Below are 16,818 nucleotides of genomic sequence, written 5' to 3'. Positions count from 1 at the left end.
GCAGGGTGGGAGGGAAAAGAGATTCTCTATGCAGAAACACTCACTTCTGCAACAGCAAATCTCTCTAATGTGGTGGTTCAGATTCTGCAGAACATCCAAACAACTGGCATCTGACAGCTTCATACTAGGCATTTCTTCCAAACTCTAATTCTGGGTACAGACTATGCTGATACTAATTAAGTAATGTAAACTGGGACTTGCATCTTTCCTGTGCGATTCTACTTCTGAAGCACGGCACTACCGAGGAGTGTTTTGCAACTGCCAAGACATGAAAGTGTGTTTGTTATTAACACATCACTATATAATTAGGGGACTTAGCAGGGGGCTGGGTATTCACATGTTCTTTTTCCTCTGTTGCTGACAGTGCTAGATGAAAGGGTCTAGGTATCCCGTTAGGTGACAAGTGAAAATGAGTTCTGTGGCCAAAACTAAGCAATTTGGCACAATTTAGTAGAGAGATGGCATTTTCTGCTCAAAAAGGGCCCAGAATTGGAACAGCACGAGGTGTTACAGATCAAGATTTTGAGATGTGCTGGCCAAGCTGAGTGGGTGTCTTACAGAGCAGAGCAGCAGTGGGTGCTGAAGTCCAGGACTGAGATATGTTGGCAGAGCTCAGATGGGGAATGTTGCCCAGTTTCTGAGAACAACACAGAGTCTGTATTTTAATTAGAGTTCCTCTGCTCATCTGCATGGCTCAGCACAAACTTTTATCTCCTGAATTTTCCAGGCCTTTATTAGGACTCATCCAAAAAGCCTACCTTTCACTTTTTCCTACTCCTCTCCCAGGGAAGACATGCCAGTAGCGACCACTCACACCCACGTATTCTGCTGTTGGCTCTCATTAAATGTCACAGGTCAAGCAGCAGAAACGTACGCACTCATTTCATGTGTATGGACTGATACACGGTTCCCACTGTAAAGAGTTTCCAATTCAGATTAAGCGAGGCCTGTAATCAAAGACAGGAGGATGTGGGATTTCACGGAGAAGTCTGATAGCAGAGAAGGCATCATGACAGGTAGATGAGTGAGCTGGACACACAAAACCTGGATAATTGACTTCATGAAGACTGGGGAATGCAGAGAGAAGCAGTAATACAATGGGAGCATTGGATAGGACAGGAGGTAAGAGGACTGCAAGCATCTGCAATGCAAATCCTGCACCGAGTACTGCCTAATGTTTATTAGCTACAGCTAAAGATTCGATCCCAGGCATTACAGATACGCATGACCGATCCCAGCAACAATAAAGGAGTTCATAGTTTGGTAAAAACCCCTCCCCTTTCCACATTGTGCACAAGCCTACAGTTTAAGCTGGCCAAAGTAGGTCAAAGGGAATGAGTTCATTTGAATATGTAAATTCAACTTAACAACGAGTAAAGACAATTGCTTCAAGCTTGTGAGTTCAAACTAAGAAAAACAGGTCTTCCTAGCTCCTTTGGGAACTGGAAGCTTTGGCTTTCACCCCTCCCTGCCTTTTCCTCCCCTTGCCCATCTTCATCCCCTTTCCTCTCGCCTCCTACCTAACAAGCATCTGACAAACCCCCCCATTTCTCAAAACTGAGCCTGTGGTCAGAAAAGCAAACTCAGTAAGGTCATTAAAAAACTCACGCATAAAGGTTTGTCAGCTCCGAGTGGCTGCTGAGAGCATGTGCCATGTGTGCAACTCTCCATAGCTAATTTTCAAACAAGCAAGAAAATGCATCTTTTGTCTGCCTCCTGCAGACAAAGTCTTTTTTTCCCCTTTTTTCTTTTTTTTTTTTTTTTTTTTTTGCTAAAGGGAACAAGCTCCGTTTCCAATAACTGACGGCTGATTAAAACCGCTGTCCCACTACCGCCCCCCTCCAGTCACAAGCAGCTCATACCATGAAACCGTGTCAAGAAAAGGATTTCTTATAGAAAGGACTTCATCTAACCAGGGAGAAGAAACGAAGGAAAACTGTTGACATTAAGTTTTGATTTAACTCTTTCCATTCTAAAATCCACTAACTCTTCCCTCTCTCTTCCTATGCTTTTAATAAAAGTATTCCAACGAAAACTCTTTAAATAAGTGTGTCATATCTTTGAAATGACACACAGCACTGAACCAGAAGTAATCAGCTTGCTATTTCCATAATTAAACAAGTATTTAATTAATACCTTTTACTCAGCCCGAGTCAACTCCTATGAATCCAGCAGCCCTGTGTCCCTCTCCATTACCTCTAACAAAAATTTGTGGGGTGTTGTTTGGCTCAAGAGAAGGAAATAAGGAGCTGAATTTCAGTTCTCAGCTGACAGTTCCACCTCTAATTTGGCTGCCTGGGGCAAATCTAGATCTGCATTGGCTTAAAACAAATGTCGACCAAGAAATCGGTGTTTAGCTCTTTAACTGAACAGGTTCTCGGAGGGAACCTGTTTTCTTTTTCTAAAGCTTTTATTTTTGTTGGCAGGAATGAAGATCATAAAACAAATCTTTCAATTACCTTTGCAGTCTCATTCAAGTCCACTGACAAAACTGTTCATGGAGATTGAACACCAACAGTTTATGGAGCTGTGGTTCCTCCTGAGCAGCTTCGATTTTGTTGATGTGGAAACTGTACCTGTTCTGGGTGTAAAAAAGACAACTTTAGTCTTCAGGGCAACAATGCAGAACACTGCATTAGGATCAGATGAAAAACTGATCACCTCAAAATGGAACCGTGGCTTAATTCCCCAAAGTATTGCTGTATTAGATAGGTTACCTGCTTGCAGCCTAATTCTCTGATGACACAGTACTAATAATGGGGTCCCCGAGCTGTGACAATGCTATGGGTTGTGGCTGCCTTATGGGCACGTCTAATTATGATGTTCCGTGACAAGGCTATAAATACACACACTCCCACAGGTGAAGACCTGATTGTAGTGAGCAGCGAGGGGTTCTGGCAGGTATTTGCTCTGTTCTCACACAGCATAGCATTGCCTGCTTGAACTGGAGGGCTGTTTGTAACTGCAAGAGCCTTGCAGGCCTATATCCCCAGGAGTTTAAGAGTATGGAAGCAAGTGAGATTTCATAATCACATATAGATCAAACGTTAGCGGGAAAAGTGCTGAAGGGAAAAAGAGTAAATTTGTTCAAATGAAAAAGCCTACTGACAAAACCCAAAGACCACCTGAGTAAAGGAAAAAGGAGATTACGCATTAAGAGACCAACTCTGGTGGACTGAAGGTAGGTCTGAGAGGAGATAATCACCCTTTTACAGGGCAGTCAAGCAGGTAGTCAGTTAAGGAAAAAGAACTGTTTGAAGGATTTCTTGAATAATAGGGAAGGTGGCTAGGCTTCTAGTTTGTCTTCAGGATTCTGTTCTTAAAGATCCTGATGGGCAGCCAAATGACCCCTGAGCGCCAGTCATGAATTCATAACAGCTGCTGTAGATGAGCTGTTGACTGAATAGCAATCCTTGCATCCTAAAAAGAAAAAAAAATCAACAAAAAGCCTTCCGCTATCCCATCTCCTTTACTGTTTGTTTTGTCAGAGTCAAAGGAGATGACAATCACTCACAACACAGAACTGAATAAGAAAATTATCAGCTGCCTCAGCCAACGCACCGTGGCATGCAGTTGTCAAACTCTTGCAAATTTTGTCATAAGCCTTAGAGCTAACGTTTCTATGATTTCTAAAGAAGCCCAGAAAAACTCCCTTTCATTAAAAAGGGAAACCTCACCACCTCTGCGATGGGATGAAACAAAGGACGCTCTCTCCCACTGCCCGCAGCGCAGGCTGCCTCAGGAGGAGCGTGGGCAGAGATCTGCTTGAAGTTAACTCACCCTGGAGAAGGCGTGAAAGAGGCCGAGACCCAAAGCTATGCAGAGGAAGAAAGAACATATACCAGGGCCGGCGATGAGCTTCGGGTCAGTGACTGGTTCGCAGGACACGAGCCGTTTAGACAGAGGCGTTGGTGTGAGACAGGGCAGAGGAGCTGGGGGACAGCAGCGACGGGCACTGTCCTGCTTGGGACAGACGGAGTGGAAGTGTAACACGCAGACCCGCGAAGGTGCTGGGCAACAGGGGGAAAAGGGGCACGCTGAGGAAGAACCCAAGGGAGGGGAGGGTGAAGCAGCGCCACATACAGAGGAGCGTGGGGGCACAATGCCCACAGAGGGGCTTCAGCTCAGTGGCCTACAGCAGCCCCAGGGCGGCGCTCGCTGCAGGCTCCTCGCCCCAGCACTGGCTCCCCGCTGCCCGAGGGCCCGGGGCCAGCCCCTCCCGGGCCGCCCCGTCCCCGGGAAGCCCCGAGGCACGGCGATTGCCCGTGAGGGAGCCGCTCCCCCAGGCCATCTCCCCTCACGAAGTCGCCGCCGCGCTCGCGCGGCCTCCACCTGTCCCGCCGTATTCCCGTAGCTCGGTTACGCAAACGGCGCAGCCGTACCTCTGGGAGGTACGTAGGTTGCGCGGAGGGAGAAGCCCCGCCGTTCGCGTAGAGCCCCGCCTCGATTCCCGAAGCGGCTTTACGACAGCTGCCGCCCGGCGGGGGCGGGGCGCTACGGAGGCGGCGTAAGGAGGGCCCCCGCCGCTAGCGTCCCTCCTCGGACGTGGCGGGGGAGGCGGCGGCGGAGGAGGAGGAGGAGGAGGCCGCCGCGATGTGGCAGAGGTCGGTGTGCGTGGGCCTGCTGGCCTTGGCGCTGGGCTACCTCTGCCTCCTGGGCCCCGAGCTGCCCCACTCGGCGCTGCGGCACCTCTCCGCTTCGCTGCTGGGGGGGCTGCGCCGCGCCCGCTCCCTCGAGGGCCGGATGGTGGCGGCCTGGCAGGCGGCCATCGTCCGCCCGGCCCGGGGATGGGCGCGCGTCGCCGTCGGGTAGGTGCCGGGGGAGCGGCGGGGAGGGGGGGGAGCGCCGATTCCCCTGGGCCGGGCCGTAGAGCCATCCTTATATATATGTGTATATGTGTGTGTGTGGGGGGGTGTATCTGGGCCTCACCTGCTGGGTGGAGGTCTCCGCCCCCTCCCCCCCCCCGAATGACTGCGGGGTTCGAAGGTGCTTCGCGAGTTACTGGGGGGTGGGTCGGGGTCGGTGCTGCCCGGTAGAGACGCGGGGAGAGGGCTCCGCTCCTCTCCTCCGGACGGGCAGGAGGAGGGAGGCTCGTCGTCGGGCCATGGCGGAGCACGAGGTGGTGCCGCGCCGTCGAGACCTCGCGCTCAACGCGGCCGGGTGCTCGGCTGGAGCTCTTGCCGGTTCGTTAAACCTCTCTGCTAATTTTCCAGGCCCAGAGCGAGGGCATTTCCCCAGAGAGACGATGGCGAGCGTGGGCACCCGCCCGCCGTGTTGCTTCGTCAGAGGTGGACCTTGGCTGAGGCCGTTAATGGTCCCGACGACTCGGGTATTGGTGACTTAGGTGTGCTGCATGGTTCAGACCCAGTTGGCGAGCCCGTCTCTGGAGACCTTATCCCCACCTTGCTTGCCTGTAAGACAAATTTATAGATGGAGTCTGAGGGACTTGGAGCTGCCGGCCCATCCTCAGGAAGGCGGCAACTGGAGAGCATGGTTCAGCAATAAATAGGTAGGAGAGGCAAGTTTATAAAGCGGAGAAGTCAGCAAAGGCTTCACAGTAGGGGAGAACTAACCGAGTCCAGGCAGAGATGCAAAGGGGAGAGATGAGGGAGAGAAGGGAGAAGAGAAAGCAATAGACATTGAAGACACCTGCGCATGCACAGGGAAATCCAACACCCTTTCTCTTCTTAAACTGGAAAGAGGCTGAGGGTAAAGTTCAGGAATATCACATTGATCTTAAATGCTGGTTTTAAGTCTGACCATTAATCGTGCTGTTATATATAGCACTTGAGTCACTTTCTTTTAAATATAAGGACATGACAGGATAACGACTGACTAGAAGATTCGGCCTTCAAGTGTTAGAAGTTACTGCACCTCAACGGCTGCATAGCTGATGCAGTGTTACTCGTGAGTCTGTCTTGCTCTTGCATTAGGGTTGATGCAGACTTTCTCCAGTGAATAGATGACAAAATAGGTTTTCCAGTGCCTCATTTAGTCTTCTCTTTGCCACGCCTTCACTGGAAAAGAACCATGGTTTGTTCCTTGCTTTCTTCTTTGGTTTAAAGCGAGGCTATATATATATATATATAAAAGTGTGTGTGTATGTATATATGAAAGTGTGTATATATATATATATATAAAAAAAGATATACACACCAAACTCAAAGTTCAACAGTAAACGCAGTTCATTAGTAGCATATCCCTGCTGTTAAGGGAGTTTATTAAAAGCATGAAGTGTGTTAGCAGAGGAATGGCAGGGAGGGAGCAGACAGACAGCTGGAAGATGATTAGAGGTGTCTCACTTGAAAGAACTGTGACTTGGTTTATGTCCCCTTCCATCCTTAATGATTCATTAATATAAAATCACTGACCTTTTGCCGCAGTGAGTTTGAGGCCAAAATGCTGCTTGAGCTTATTATTTCCTTGGTTTTCTTTTCTCTGCTGCACAAGGGGATTTTTCTCTCCTTGGTGTAGGAGATGATGCACAACACAGAGGATTTCTGAGCTGGTTACCTCGTGTACTGAAAAGCCTCAGGGTTTTTAATGTCCTTTATTTTGTATGATGCAGCCTTCATGTGTTGTGGCCCAAATCATGTGTGAAAGGTCACTGACAAGGAGAATACTAAATGGCTGTGCGTTTCACGCTGACACGTAAGCAGGCATTGGCATTTGGAGTGTTGTGGGGATAGACACAGAGTAAGTTAGAGATCCTGCAGAAGTTTTATAGATCGTTTGGATCCCTGTCAGGGAAGCATGCAGCAGAGGAACAGAAATTGCACTTGACAGCAGTTCCAGAAGATGCTTTAGTAATTGCTGGTGTCATCTCAGTAAATGTTTGGTATATATTAGTATCTCTCTGAAACCAAGGAGTAGAAACGAGGGCAAGTGTTCATAAACTTTCTTCTTGGGGGCCCGGTTCCAGCCCGGAAACTTTCCTGCTCCCTAGTTTGAATGAGACTGCGTTTCAATTGATGTCATTGATAAGAAATAGGGACTGGAAGGTTTGAGCCGCAGGTTAGACTTCACATAAAGTCTAGATCTGTGGAAACGGTTCTTACCACTTCTTAACTATTGCAGGATTTTTCTCCCGTTTCCACTATTTGAGAGAAGGCAGCATGCTATTTCTGGAAATTTGGGATGGCCTTTTTGAAATTGCAGTTTTCAAATATTTCAACTGACAAATTGCTCTCCTGACTTCTTATAAAAAGAACCAGCCTACGTGTGGGGTGTTTGTGTGTGTGTGGTTTTGGTTATTGTTATCTGATCTATTAAGATTTAAATACTTTCAGTTTTGTTTTTAACAGTTTTGAATTGCATGTACATTTTAAACCTGAAATACCTGGGGTTTTAAAAGCTTCTTTATTTTAAGAATTAAAAATTAAAAATGCTATTCCTACTGTGCCCATTCTTTTTTTGAGCAAGCCTAAGGCAGCAAATGAAGTACAACGTGTACTGCAACATACGCAACCACCTTTGGACCACGCAGCTTACTCTTGTTTTAATTCAGCAGAATGTTAGAAATCCCTCTCTCCTCTGCAGTGCTGCAGAGCAATAAAAGCATGTCAAAAGGAGAATGCTTTAGTAGAGAATTTCAGGAAATTCATATGCCTTTGTGTTTTTTTTTTTTATTTGGTTGGTTGTTTTCTCCTTAGCACAAGGGCTGCGAACAGCAAACATCACTGGCTGGGAAGTGATCTTACTGTGTTGTCTCACGAGTGCCCTAAGGTACGCATGGTTTTCCCAGTACGCGTTTTCCTTCTCTCTTCCAGTGTCAATGCCTGCGTAGACGTGGTTCTGTCCGGTGTGAAGTTGTTAGAGGCACTTGGTCTTGAACCTGGGGATGGAAAAAATCATGCAGTCTTGAACTCCAGACAGGACCTGAAAGAAGCCTTCGCTCACTTCATGGAAAAAGGGGCCGCTGCCGAGCGCTTCTTCAGCAATGCCGAGTCTTTCCATCACATTGCACGGATAGCTTCCGAGTACCCTGGTGCACAGGTATGTCTTCCACCTGAAGATAAACTTTGAGTAGCATATTTCTTATTTTCTGCATTGTTGGTGACTTTCGTTCTCTGTCTAGCGAGAGCACAAGTGATTTAGGAAAGAAACTGATTGTATAGCTTGAGTGTGTTAATGACTTTCCACAGAACTCTGCACCTGCTGCACATAGTAGGGTTTTAAATGGTCTATCCCCTGCTTACTCACCCCAAACTGAAATGTCAGTCCAAGATGCCTCTGTAAGAATACTGTTATATGGGAGCCAGATGGGGCTGATGCTGTAAAAGAGGCTCTAACATCTTGTAATGAGACAGGAAGTGAGGAACTAGATCCAGGCATTAGGAGTTGTAAACACTCCGGAGGATCAGCTTCAGCTACTTAACACAGGATTTAAATTCTCTCTAGGAGTGATGAAATAAATATTTTTTTCTGAAGCCTCCCTTCCCAAAAGCAAAGTTTTGTTACTCTAATTTATACAGGGTCTTCTGAATCTAGCTTGATACCTTGCTTGGCAGTTAGCTAATTTCTACAAACTGCTTAATGCCACCTTTTACGCAGTTTGCTAGCTGCTTTTGAAAATGGGGAAGAGCTCTAAATACCTTTCATGGGTCAAGATTCTCCTGTGTTAACTTGTTTCTCGCTACGTTTGTTAGGTTGGCTTTCTGGAATCCCCTGATTATTAGCTGTATCCTTCTATAGCCTGTTTTCTGTCACCTCTGAGTGCCCGTGATCCTCGTGACAACGTATATTCTTTGGTTTCAAAGCTCACATCAGAGTTTTCTCACTTGAAACTTTGACCTTTCTTATCTGAAGAAACTTCCACGGTTCCACTTACTTCATGTGGGCACAGGTAGAGGGTTTAACCTTGATTTCAACCTGGAGGAAGTATTGTTGCAGTTTTTAAATGATTGCTTGTCAGCCTTGCTAAAAAAAACACAAACTCGCAGAAGTTGCACAGAAGTAAGGGCTGTTTATTTTATAAATGAATTGATTTTTACAGGGCTGTTACCTGAAGCATATATTTAGATTTTAAAAAGTCAGAGAACACTCAACGTGTTGAGTTCTCACAGAGAATTGTAAAATTGTTTTGCCTTCAGCCCCAATAAGCTTTATTAACTTTTGTAATGCTAGACCCTTTTCTAAAAAGCTGACATCTCTAGCCTATACCAAGGACTAAGCACGTATAAAGCTATCAAAGCAAGGGAATGCCCATAGCTGCCGCTCTTTGTTTTACAGCTTTACGTAGGAGGAAATGCTGCTCTCATTGGTCAGAAGCTTGCAACCAATCCAGACCTGAAGGTACGCATTCCAAAAATTTCATGCTATTGGCTTCTCTTTAATAAGGCTTGCATTACTTCCCTATAAATTTGGGGGATCTTGCAGTTATTTCTTAGGTTATGGTGGAACATACGGTTGGGCTTACAAGTTGAAAAGCATAGCTGATTTTTTTAAAATTGAATTATTATTTTTTTAAATCAGTTGTCTAGGTGATGCTTAAATGCACTGAAATGGTGGCAAGCGACATGGCAGGGAAACCTTGATTGTTTTTTCTTGTTCTCTAGATCCTCCTTTGTGGCCCAGTTGGTCCTAAACTCCATGAACTACTTGACGACAATGTGGTTGTGCCACCTGAATCCATGCAAGAAAGAGATGAATTCCATCTTATCCTGGAGTATCAAGCAGGTACCTTGCCAAAGGCTGAATGTTAGATGGGAACCCCGAACATCACTAAGATATTCCTGGCCGTAAAGTTGTTGGGTTTTGAATTGGTTAATTCCAGAAGGACTGTGTAAGTTACCAGTATTGCCAGCTGCACTGGGCTAATCTGGTAATTCCATGCACTTCAGGGAGCTGTGGTAGGTGAACGGACATCTAAAAGTCTATTTAAACTTTTTCCCTTTGTAATACAGTTACTGTAAATACTGACTTATGCTGCTGTCTTGACATCCCTTTGGTTCTGTATTCTTGTACGCTATAACCTATAGAAACCAAGTGGACTTTTCATTTTGTTGTGATGCATAGCCTAAGCAGACCTGTTGGGTGTCATTCTAAAGCTGTATAAACACTAAAATAGTCCAGTACTGTTCTCTGAAAACAGAAAGGTACCATTTAACCACATGCAGATGAAATTCAGGGTAACCCTGATGTAATGGCCACAACAAATCTGCATGTATTTTCTTGCTGTTCTCAACCTGAATCATTTCACTGGTCCTGTCTCAAAATACAGCTTCAGAAAGAAGTTGGTGTGACAGAAGAGGGAGTATTTGGCAAGGAGGGAAGGCAAGAACCACCTTAATTAAACTTTTTCAGCAGCAAAACTAGTGTGGAGCAGCAGCCAAAGCATCCACTCTGATGGACTTCTGGCTGTGTTTCAGGCTTGTTCAGGTTATGATAATGGACAAGTACTGTAACACAGTAGACAATGGAAAATACACTAATCTTTAAGTAAATCTTAAGTCTTCTTGCTCCTGGAAGCATCCTGATTAGATGATACATCAGTATATGATGTCTCCTTTTCTCAGCATCTTTGTTCTAGGTGAGGGCTGCCCTCCTGATGCAACTCTGGGGATCTTTGTCCTAGACAGAACTTTGTCATGAGACTCTTCTTAAGAGAAGGTGGCACTGATGGCTGTTGATGCTGTTTTAGTGACTTTTCCACAAATGCTGGTCATATTCTCCATAGTGTGACCAGTATGTAGTCTGGGAGAACTGCATGAAGTATGCAAGCTAGTTCTAAGGTGGAGATTCTGCCTATAATAGCCTCAGAAATGCTTGTGTCTCAAGAGCTTTCTGTTCAAGCTGCCCTTTGTGACCTGTGTTTGTTTATTCCCTTATGTTTCTTTCTGTCCAGTTATCGTAACTGGCACAAGGAACTGCCTGCTGCCTGAACAAAGATGCGTGTACAGATGGGGAGAGCTGGCAGAGGGCTGGCCACTTGGACTGTGGCTTATGTAATTTGTATCCTCTCTAGTCTCGCTGTCATTGCCGTTTTCTCATGGCTCAGTGTCCCAGAGATGGAGCCTGTTTAATCTGTGAACTTATCCAGGAATAAAACAGTTTACACACACAGCACTGATGCAGCTCTGTTCTGCAGATCATTTCTGGGAGCTGTGCAGTCAGGAACAGTAAGAGCCATGAGAGTTTTTGGGGCGTATTTTCACGATACAGCTTGAGTCAAGCTAACAGGTGGTGGTTGCCAGAAGGGGAAGGTCTCCCCTCTCTTTGCATATCCTGCACACTCCAAATGTTTGGCTTGAGGGCTTGAGCTGGCTGTGACACTCACCAAATTGCATGCTAAGCTAATAAAACTGATTTAAACATCACAAAGCTTGCAAAACCAAACAAGTATTGAATTTTCCCTCTGATCAGACAAGCAACTAAATGAGGCAGAGGGAGTGAATGAAGAGAATGAATGAGAAAAAGAGCAAGATTTCTCATATGGCTGGCAGTAGCTGCTAATTGGACACAGTCACCTTGTGAAATCGTGCCTTTGGATTCCAGCAGGATATCCCAAAATGATCTCCAGATACGTGGTTTGATTTGCTTCTCTCCTGAGTTAACTTGCTTCTTATTTGTTTCACCCTAGGTGAAGAGTGGGGACAAGTAAGAGCACCTAATGCCAACCGCTTCATCTTCTCCCATGACCTATCCAATGGCGCCTTAAATATGCTGGAAGTGTTTGTGTCCAGCTTGGATGAATTTCAGCCAGATCTTGTGGTACTTTCAGGACTTCACATGATGGAAGGCCAGAGCAAGGAGATGCGACAGAGGCGACTTATGGAGGTAAGATACTCGAATACCAGTGTCTCATTCATTTCCATTCCAACAAATGCTTCATGGCAAAGTCTTGGTTTCCCAGGTTTGAATTTGTAAGTAGGCTGTGTCTTCAGATCTCCCCAAAATCTTTTCAGTATGGCATGCTAAAAGAAGATGGTGAACTGTAGGAAGGGCAGAAGTCTAATCCTGTAACACTAATAATGTTTCTTAGATTCCGTGGGTTGTCTAGGGGAAAAAAAAGGTGTGGTCTGGTTGTCCGGCTGGAATACTACAATGTAGTTACTGGAGCCTATCTAATGGCTAAATTACACTTTTTCTATCGCAGATACTAAGATGGTCAAGGCTATAATCAAGACTTGCATTCTTTAAGCAGCATCTATGTTAGATAATCCAAGAAGCAGCTTTATCATCTGAGCCCAAAGGAGCTACACCAAGTTTTCTTGTACATAAAACGTACAGATCATTGCCTGTCTTAAAGCTGAGTGCCCTTCCTGATGCTATGCACTAGCCTTTTTTTTTTCTTTTTCTCTGTTCTAGGATCAGCTGTTTTACAGCTGCTTCAGATTTGTGACATTCTGAATTAGTCCATTAGAAGAGTGCTGAGTTGGGTGCAGTTCAGGGTTAGATACAGTTTTCCTGCTCCAGGATTCTGAAAACTAGAAGTTGTTTTTATTTCCTCCCCTTAGCAGTACATTCTGGCACTTGTCAGACATCTGATTTGGAATTGTGGTTAAATCCATACACAAGAAGATAAAAGGATGTGTATCTGTGAGTCAAACCCCCTTTGTTCTTTCTGTTTCTGAATGAATACATGTTTTAGGGTTTGTTTGTTTTATTTTCCTGTACACTGTAGGCTGTGGCTTCCATCTCTGATATCCCTACTGACATTCCCATACACCTGGAGTTGGCCAGTATGACTGATCAAGATTTTATGAGCAACATTATGCATCAGGTAATGAAAATGAAAGGACTTCTTATCAGTTCCCGTTTCTTCAGTATCACAATGCACAGACTGGTAGATGAATATAGAAATGAAAACTTAAAATTGGGGTTATCCATTCAAAGATAAATTGAGAACATGGGTTTATTGCATTCTGAATGGTTCTCTTTTCTCTACTAAGCTTACCAGTCTCTCCTCTGTGCAGTGAAGGAGAACTGTAATGGCTTGTGGCTTAGCAGAGGACAGATTTGTTTTCTTTAGCTCAGAGACAGTATTCCTTTTAGAAAGGTCTCTCTGGGAAGTTTCATTTAGGAGGTATCTTACAATGCTTTTGGTTGATTATCAGGCCCCTTTCAGCAAGGAGTAATGACTTTTTGCAGATCCGAGTTTATTCAGCAACTGTTTTCCATAAAAATACCGTGCAACACAGCTGGGCTCTGTTCTCCAATATAAAGATTTTCTGCAGTTGCGGGGCGGGGAAGGTGACCCAGGAGAACACTCACAACTCCACAGATACAAGTAACTTTGGCTGGTTTAGATTTAGCGGGCTTGCAGATTTCTAGAAAAAACAGGATTTGAATTTGAGCCAAGTTTGTAATTTAAAAAAACCCCTCGGTTTCTTTGCAGAATTTCTTTCCTGCAGATCCTGGTGGTTCTTGACACAGCTCTAATCTCAGTGTTATGAATGTTTCATGTGGATTTGATGTTTTGTTACTCTTTCCTGTCAAAGTGTGTGTCTAGAAAATTAATTGCACAAAATAAGCATGCACCCTTGGCATGAAATGTTTTCTTGGCTAAGTAATTCTTGCAAACTTGTAGAATGGGGAAGCTTGTGCAGTGACTTTGGCCTGCATCTCTCCAGGAAGCTGGGTGCTCCCTTCTGCTGAGCACACTGGTGATAGAGCTAGTAACACAGTATTGTAAAAACAATACCCTGAATGAGAAAGACCAAAGTCTGATTATTTCTCTGAAGGAAAAACTGTTGTTTCTGTGTTTCTGTTAGCAGGTCTTTCCATTGGTGAACTCCATTGGGCTGAACGAACAGGAGCTGCTGTTCCTCACGCAGTCTGCCTCCGGTCCCCACGCCTCCCTCGCTTCCTGGAGCGGAGTTCCCGACGTGGGTGTAGTCAGCGACATCCTCTTCTGGATCCTGAAGGAGCACGGAAAGACCACCAAGCGGGCCTCTGATCTCACGCGGATCCACTTCCACACCCTGGCCTACCATATCCTTGTGACAGTGGATGGGTACTGGGGCAACCAGGTTGCTGCTGTGGCTGCCGGAGCTAGAGCAGCAGGGACTCAGGCCTGTGCGACTGAAACCATCGATACCAGCAAAGTCTTTCTTAAAGCTCCTTTGGAGTTTGTGACCTCCCAGATAGAGGCACCTTCCAAAATCTCTTTAAATCCAGATGAGCCAGTGGTGCATTGGCACAGAGAAGGCATCTCATTCCATTTCACTCCTGTTTTGGTGTGTAAAGATCCTGTCCGGACCGTGGGACTTGGGGATGCTATTTCAGCTGAAGGACTGCTATACTCAGAAGTATATCCTCAATAGAAGACCAAGACCCTCCTTTTTCTCCAATACTGTACGGTGTCTGAGGAACCATGGTGTTCTCATTAGGATTTCAGTCAGTGGTGAAAAGGAATAGGAACAGAATTGGGGTGTGGTGTGTTTTCTGGATATAACTGAAAAAGAGCCAAAGAATAATTCCAGGTATAAACTGTCAGATACATTCCAGTCACTTGGCAGCGACTCGAACACTTCACGTTTAGGAGCAGATGCTTTAGTATTTAATGTGAAAATTGGCTTTGCTTTGTCTTAAGCATGCAGGGAGGGAAACGAATATCAAAATCCTGGTTTGGCATAGGCTTGCTGTTTGTAACTCTGAATGGGTCTTGCCTGTTAGTGCTGGGAAGTACAGCAGCCAGGAGAATTTCCCGAGTGTGGAACCCAGGGAGGGCGTAGCAGTGCTCAGCCCTGTCTTGCCTCTGATATAAATTAAAAAATAAAAGGCTCTTGCATTATCTTCTCACAGCACATTGCTACGTGGCAAGAGCAAACCTTCTGCTTACTTGGTGTGATGATGAAATCCTTTACTGATGAAATGACCTCTCAGCCTTGGTGTCCCCAGCATTGGAAGGAGCCAGAATCCCGAAATGTGATGCGCACTGTACCTACTCCTTAAATGCACAGAGAAAACCTGACTCAAGGCTGCGTAGATTATTTTGGGTATCTGTTGCCTCTGTGACTAACGGTATTCAGCTGAGCCCTAGTAGCCCGGACTTAAGATTTTGGGCAACTAGAAGTTAAGATAATCAGGTTTTATAGTGGGGGAGACAGCTTTATCTTCTTGCTAGGTAAACCACAAAACGTTACCTGTGTTTGCTGTAAACTAAATACCAAGAGTTCCAGCCAGGGGGACTCACAGCTGGTGTTCTTTGCTAACAGTGGGTGCTTATATTTGGTATTTTACAGAAAAGCTATTGAGTGCCTGAGACCAATTTTTTTGTTGTTGTTGTTTGAGAATGGTTGTGCAATTTTCTCCAGTTTCCCTGCCTTCCATTCAGAAGGCTTAATAAATTAGGGAAGGTGCTTCCGGAGGTTTAAAAGCTGCAACAGCATTTTCCAGGTAAGACTAAAGCAAGGAGGGTTTTTTCAGGGTTTGGTTTTGTTTTTTTCTCTTTGACTAGAAACTTTCATAGTTTCTTTGCTCTGGACAGCCTTTGAAATTAAAAAAGTAGAACCATGTGTCCTTGTTAAATACTTTGCTTATATTTTTTTCCTCTTCATAGTAGCACACTATGGATTGCATAGCACCAACATTTTATTTCATCTCTTTCCAGCCTGGTTTTGTCTCTGTCTGCTTCCAGGAACTTCAAGTGTATTTGCATAGCTATCATACACACTTTTTTCAGTATAACTGGATTAAATGCAATCAGCATGTCTATGCAAGCCTGTGCTATACCAGAATCTGTAGCAGGTCGCTTTAGGTCAGTCTTTGCATCTGAATGGAGGGGAGTCGAGTCTGTGTCACTTAGGCTGGAGTAATCTCTTTCAGTAACACTGTCATATTGCTGTCAGTGATGTTCTCCTGTTGGAAAATGCCATCGTGAATGCTCTGTAAGGATAAAAATTGACAGCTGTTGTAACTTGTACTGACTTAGCACACAATGCTGTCTGTCAATGTATATTTAACTTCTGCTTTCCCTCTGAGCGAGGACTTCTGTGTTGTACCAGAGGAGAAATACAGTCAGAGTGATGTTTTCCTGCAGCTTATCCCATCCTGATCTTCTGTTGAGTCTCAGCATTTTATCTCAGTGCGGGATCTGGATAGAAATACTTCCAGTCTTAAGAAGATTATTTTTTTTATTATTATTACTGATAAATTGTAGCATGGGATTTGGAGTTCTGGTTTAGTCTTCCTACAGAAAAAATAAATAAAAAAATTCTCCTTTCAGCCATCTGAAAGGTCTGAGGCCATTAGCAGGGTTATTTTGCAATCTTTGATCAGAGCCTTCTGGCACACCACCCCTAGGACCACCAAAGGCCACACATCCTGCCAGCTGGAGAACTAATCCTTTGCTTAACACTAGGTCCCACTTTCCTGACATTGAGCCAAGCTGTGTGGATTCTCGAGCTGGAAACAAAACAAAACTAAATACATACAAGCTGTCACCAGCAATGGTCCTGCTGCTGTATTTCATTTCTCTCTTCCAAAAACATTTGCAGGGATGCAAGGCTGACTGGACCGGCATTGCCTTATGGCCACTTAAAATCACGTAACTACACTAACAGAACTTGTCCAAGGGTAAGTTACGCTTGTATTTAACCAGAGTGTTACAGGCCTAAATTATTTCTCTTTTTTTAAAACTACTTTGAATAAATAACTGCTGTAAACAAGTATGAAAAAGGGTTTATTGCTTAGAATTCATCTGGGCCTAAAAGCTAAACTCTAATGACTAAGTCCTCCTTCCTGCTGCTTCTGTTTTCTCACCAGGTAGTATTTCTTCTTTGGCCTGTTGTGGGTGCGCTGTGAATGCCTGGCACTGTGAGTCACTTCTCAAATGACAGTAGCTTGTGACAGCTAGACTGCTGCTCTATCTAT

At 44.9% G+C, this 16,818-nt stretch overlaps 1 protein-coding gene and 1 long non-coding RNA gene across 5 annotated transcripts in view; one reads left to right on the top strand and one right to left on the bottom strand.

Moving 5' to 3' along the window:
* LOC138688286 (uncharacterized) overlaps positions 1 to 4,304 on the bottom strand; it is a 48,700-nt gene extending 44,396 nt beyond the window's left edge. The window contains exons 1-2 of the long non-coding RNA XR_011327321.1: positions 3,781 to 4,304; positions 2,460 to 2,581 (exon numbers count right to left, since the gene is read on the bottom strand). This is a non-coding gene — a long non-coding RNA (uncharacterized lncRNA). The remainder of the gene's footprint in view (positions 1 to 2,459; positions 2,582 to 3,780) is intronic.
* Positions 4,305 to 4,457: 153 nt separating this feature from the next.
* ADPGK (ADP dependent glucokinase) lies at positions 4,458 to 15,984 on the top strand. Of its 4 annotated transcripts, XR_011327017.1 has the most exons (8): positions 4,502 to 4,808; positions 7,770 to 7,995; positions 9,232 to 9,294; positions 9,558 to 9,678; positions 11,582 to 11,778; positions 12,626 to 12,724; positions 13,716 to 14,426; positions 14,749 to 15,984. XR_011327017.1 is itself a non-coding variant. In XM_069797772.1 (7 exons), the coding sequence occupies exons 1-7, from the start codon at positions 4,594 to 4,596 to the stop codon at positions 14,265 to 14,267; spliced, it is 1,269 nt and encodes a 422-aa protein (XP_069653873.1). In that variant the 5' UTR covers positions 4,458 to 4,593; the 3' UTR covers positions 14,268 to 15,984. The 4 variants fall into 4 exon arrangements, 3 of the variants coding, with proteins under 3 accessions (XP_069653873.1, XP_069653872.1, XP_069653871.1); XM_069797772.1 differs by having other exon boundaries at positions 4,458 to 4,604; positions 13,716 to 15,984; XM_069797771.1 differs by having other exon boundaries at positions 13,719 to 15,984.
* The last annotated feature ends 834 nt before the right edge of the window (positions 15,985 to 16,818 follow it).

Source organism: Haliaeetus albicilla, chromosome 12 (assembly GCF_947461875.1).
Source record: "Haliaeetus albicilla chromosome 12, bHalAlb1.1, whole genome shotgun sequence".
NCBI classification, from domain to species: Eukaryota; Metazoa; Chordata; class Aves; order Accipitriformes; family Accipitridae; genus Haliaeetus; species Haliaeetus albicilla.
The sequence above is the reverse complement of the archived record's forward strand: the minus strand, read 5'-3'. Positions and strand labels throughout refer to the sequence as shown.

Coding starts and splice junctions, on each gene's coding strand:
- ADPGK (XM_069797770.1), top strand. CDS start 4,594: ATGTGGCAGAGGTCGGTGTGCGTGGGCCTGCTGGCCTTGGCGCTGGGC. Junction 9,295..9,557: donor CAACCAATCCAGACCTGAAG/GTACGCATTCCA, acceptor CTTGTTCTCTAG/ATCCTCCTTTGTGGCCCAGT. Junction 9,679..11,581: donor TATCCTGGAGTATCAAGCAG/GTACCTTGCCAA, acceptor GTTTCACCCTAG/GTGAAGAGTGGGGACAAGTA.